Source organism: Bactrocera dorsalis, chromosome 5, assembly GCF_023373825.1.
Source record: "Bactrocera dorsalis isolate Fly_Bdor chromosome 5, ASM2337382v1, whole genome shotgun sequence".
Lineage (NCBI taxonomy): Eukaryota > Metazoa > Arthropoda > Insecta > Diptera > Tephritidae > Bactrocera > Bactrocera dorsalis.
This window is the reverse complement of record NC_064307.1, coordinates 8,917,980-8,921,935: the sequence shown is the minus strand read 5'-3', so window position 1 is coordinate 8,921,935 and position 3,956 is coordinate 8,917,980. Positions and strand designations below refer to the sequence as shown.

Sequence of the window (3,956 nt, the reverse complement as noted above, 5' to 3'; positions counted from 1 at the left end):
GTTTTTCATTGATTTACCGTTTTTAATTACAGAACCTTCCTTACAACAGATATAAGTATATTATAACTAAACACACTGTCTTAAGAAAGTATTGTGTAGTGCTAATTGACAGATGACTGCTAACCGGACAATAAGAAAACGGCCCTAAATTGAGTCAATTAAGGTTAAGAAATATGAAATTTCTCAGTTTTTCATTTTTGTAGTGATCCAAGGAAGCTGTATCGTCCTCGTGATTAAAATTGTTATATTCTGTTAAGGAATTCAATACTCAACACGTTTTCATTTATATATGTTTGTATTGATATTGTCGTTAAGTTATTACACAATGAACTTATATATGTATATGTTTGCTATATTTTTGTGACAAAAATTATAAGTTTTACTGAAAAATAGGATTATGAATTATGCTAGTATAGTTTATTTATAGTGCTACCTAACTATTCTTGTTGAGTGTCCTCTAGATTAACGAACACATTTCGCATTTTTTCCAAATCAGGTGGTGCCGTATCAGGGTTTCTTATCCAAAAGTGATAAGCGCGCTTATCTGTTTGTGTGAAGGGCTTGAAGCTTTTTGGATTTAAGGCATCTGTACCTGTGATTTTTGAATTGTATCGGGCATATAAAAACACACGATAACGCCAATTATCGAAAGTCTAACGAATACAAAAAAATACACTAATCACAAAATGACATAGGCCCATATATTAATAAATTTCCTTGTACCTGTTTCCATTCTGCTACATGTTTTACTGCCCCTTGTGGCACTGTATTAAGAATATCTGCTAATTTTACCCAATATTGATCCAAAATAGGATCACTACGGCGGTGTTCGTTTATGACGGGATTTTGCTCCATAAAGTTAACGTATATTTCTTTTTGTTTTTTCGACATACGTTCCTTTCGTTCTAAAAGCATAATATTATATTGCACAACCAAATTATTTTTCATATATTTTTGTGCTTAACACTTACGCCTAAAGCTATTTCCTGTTGTATTTTCTTGCATCAAAGCCTCGAAATGTTGTTGTTGTTGGTGGTGTTGCAATGCATATTCATGTTGTAAACGCTCCAAGTGTAGTTCTTGTTGCTGCTGTTGATGATGTTCTTCATCAATATAGACACTGGATTTTGGGTGGACCGGTAACGGGGGAGGTGAAGAGCCGTCCACCTCAGTGTTGGAACCAGTCGTATTAATTGTCGAGTCATAGTCAATTTTCGGCTCTATTTCCATATGACTTATTTCAGCAGCGGGTATATTTGAATGCTGCATGCGAATTTTCATTGTGGGGATTTCATCAGCATTCTGCGAGTTTTGTGAACTTGTTCCGCTGGCATTAGAACGGCCACCAACAGTTGTATGGTAAATGGGAGTGTCTGCGTTATCATGTAATTCCAAAGACGACTTTTGTGTCGCTGAACAACGGCATGTTGAACAATTACCAATTGTAGTGAAGTTTTCTTTGCAAGGATCATAAACTGCATTGTATATAGAAGAGTAAAATGTATGTATATACAATATTTAAAACATAGTTTACAGTATCTAGATGTACATGTATCACCACAAAAATATATAGTCGAGTTCTTATATTTTTTTAGAAATTTTATTTTTATAAATTATGATATTGTACATTATGGGTGTATAGGTTGCTTTGGTATTCAATAAGTGCATTTAGACTGTTCAATTTCCGATTTGCAGAATATGTCCAGCTAATCTGATTGTTGCGGAGGAGTGGTTTTGTAACTAGTCCACATTGAATACGCTCGTTGATCGGTGGATGTAAGTGGTTTGAAATTTTTCACATTGTGCGTTACGGAGCCAGAGAGTTTGTAATTGTAGCGATAGTACATAAAAACTCTGTACCGCCAAGCGTCAAATGTTTGTTTCCATTCCTCCACGTTTTTTACCGCTCCTTGTGGTATATTGTTTAAGATTGTAGTCAATTTATTCCAATGGGATTCTAACAAAGAGTCGTTGCGTCGTTGAGACTGCATACATGGGTTTTCTTCGAAATATTTAACATACATTTCCTTTTGGTCTTTGGACATTCTCTCTCCTCTCCCTGTTTAAAGAATCACAATCGAATTAATTCCTTGGTACAATACAAATAAAATTACCTACTTCTAAAGCGGTTCATTGAACATGAAGAAAATTGATGTTGCTGGTAACTAATTTTCTTAAAGTGGGTGTCAGTGATGGCTTTATTTTCAAAAAGGTGCCCTGGGCCAAACAAATGAAGTTCTTGGTTTTGCTGATTTTGTACATGGTCCATATCAAACAATTGCTTCTTTAATGTCTGTGTTTTTTCTATTTCATAATCACTAGGGTCACATTTTGTAATTGTTTGCTCGTCTGTAATTCCCAGCAATTTAGATCCTTCAGATTGATCCGAAAAACCTTGGCAAGCAGTCTCTTTATTAGGAGTTTCGGAAGCACTTGTAAACAATTTTCGACCATCGGAAATAGGTACTTCTGTAAATTGATTATTTTTACCATCAAAGGTGTCTCGATATTTTGGTTTCCGAACTTCTTCAAAGTGTATATTTTCATGTAATTGTAAGGAAATGTCTGTAGGAATAAAGTTCTCTGCAGAAGACGAGTCAGCGATACCATTATCTGGTATGTCATTTAGATTAGCTGGAAAAAGAGCATATTAACGATACTAGATTTAATGTAAACATGTTTATGAACTTACTAGAGGCAAGTGCAGTACGGTGATCGTGAAGTTTTAATGATTATTTGTTGAAACTGAACATTTCTAAAAAATTATAATTTAACGTATTTACATACATACACATATACATTTATTTCTTTCTTAACGTAATCTTAATTGGATTCTAAAATTAATCTCACGACAGTCTCCTCTACGTAAACAGCAAGGATTAATATTTTGGGAACCGTCTTTGTGCTATCTCAAAGCAATTATGAACTATAATTATGTAAATGTTTGTTTTGGGCATCTATCGGCTTGTAAACCTTTAGCTCCTAAACTTTTAGATGTCGTTATCTTAAATAGTATATGTTAAACCTAACAAATTTGTACATTAGCGATATCAGCGACTAAATACTCATACCATAATATATTGCAATAATTTTGGGATTCACTGGTGCTATTACTCACCTTGTCCAATTTCTATAACGAAATTGGTTAGATCATGGCGTTGCGCCAAATAATGCAAAAGCAGCTCATCTGGTATGTTGAATCCAATCTTTTTATTTCGAAACTCAAAGTTATAAATTCCAAATGCAGCTCTCACTAAAATAGATTTATATGTGTATATTAATATTTCTTTAGAAGCACTTTTATTTATATAGAAATTATGGTAAATGTTTCTTTATGTACCCTCTTTTACATGATCAACAAATCATTTTTCATACCAACATTTCTCAAGTCCCAGATGTTCAAATTGCGGTTCTCTTCAGGCACTCCAATCATTAGAAGTTTCTTACTGTCACGAAATTGAAAAGGAATTATTATTCCCGAACGCAGTACCATTTTATTGTCTTAAAAAGACTATATCCGAGTTAATTCATTAACACTATTCAAAATATTGTTGCCTGCAAAATACTCTTCATATAACTTCCAGGCTGAAGGATTCACTTTATTTATTTTTTTACTTTCTTTCGATGTTCTATTTTGTGGATAAAATTCCACACCAAACGTCAATCGAAAAGGAATCGATCCACAAGTGGACTGTAGCGCAGGAAACTCGAATCAGATCATTATTATACAAGTTAGAACATTATGTTTCGTTATTAATATTTGATTATATAAAACTTGTTACAGATACACTTTTTTCAAAATTCAATCATTCATATTTTTGTTTTAGAAATTAATTAATTTTTCAACAGATATGTTGGTGTCATGGGCATTGAAATAATTTAGTGTGTTTGTAATGAAAGCTTGGCATCTCTGATAGGATTGACGTTCTTTTTTATTCAACTTTTGATCTTTGATA

The 3,956-nt window shown here is 33.2% G+C and overlaps 1 protein-coding gene across 5 annotated transcripts; it reads right to left on the bottom strand.

Moving 5' to 3' along the window:
• Positions 1–276: 276 nt before the first annotated feature.
• On the bottom strand, positions 277–3,698 carry LOC105231342 (hypothetical protein). Of its 5 annotated transcripts, none has more exons than XM_011212597.4 (5): positions 3,376–3,681; positions 3,119–3,253; positions 972–1,475; positions 724–905; positions 277–653 (listed from the first exon to the last, which is right to left on the bottom strand). In XM_011212597.4, exons 1-5 carry the CDS (start codon positions 3,491–3,493, stop codon positions 438–440), a joined length of 1,155 nt encoding a protein of 384 aa, XP_011210899.1. In that variant the 5' UTR covers positions 3,494–3,681; the 3' UTR covers positions 277–437. The 5 variants fall into 5 exon arrangements, with proteins under 5 accessions (XP_011210899.1, XP_011210901.1, XP_011210900.2 ...); XM_011212599.4 differs by having other exon boundaries at positions 510–675; positions 3,376–3,683; XM_011212598.4 differs by lacking the exons at positions 277–653; positions 724–905; positions 972–1,475 and adding exons at positions 1,579–2,059; positions 2,119–2,634.
• Positions 3,699–3,956: the final 258 nt, after the last annotated feature.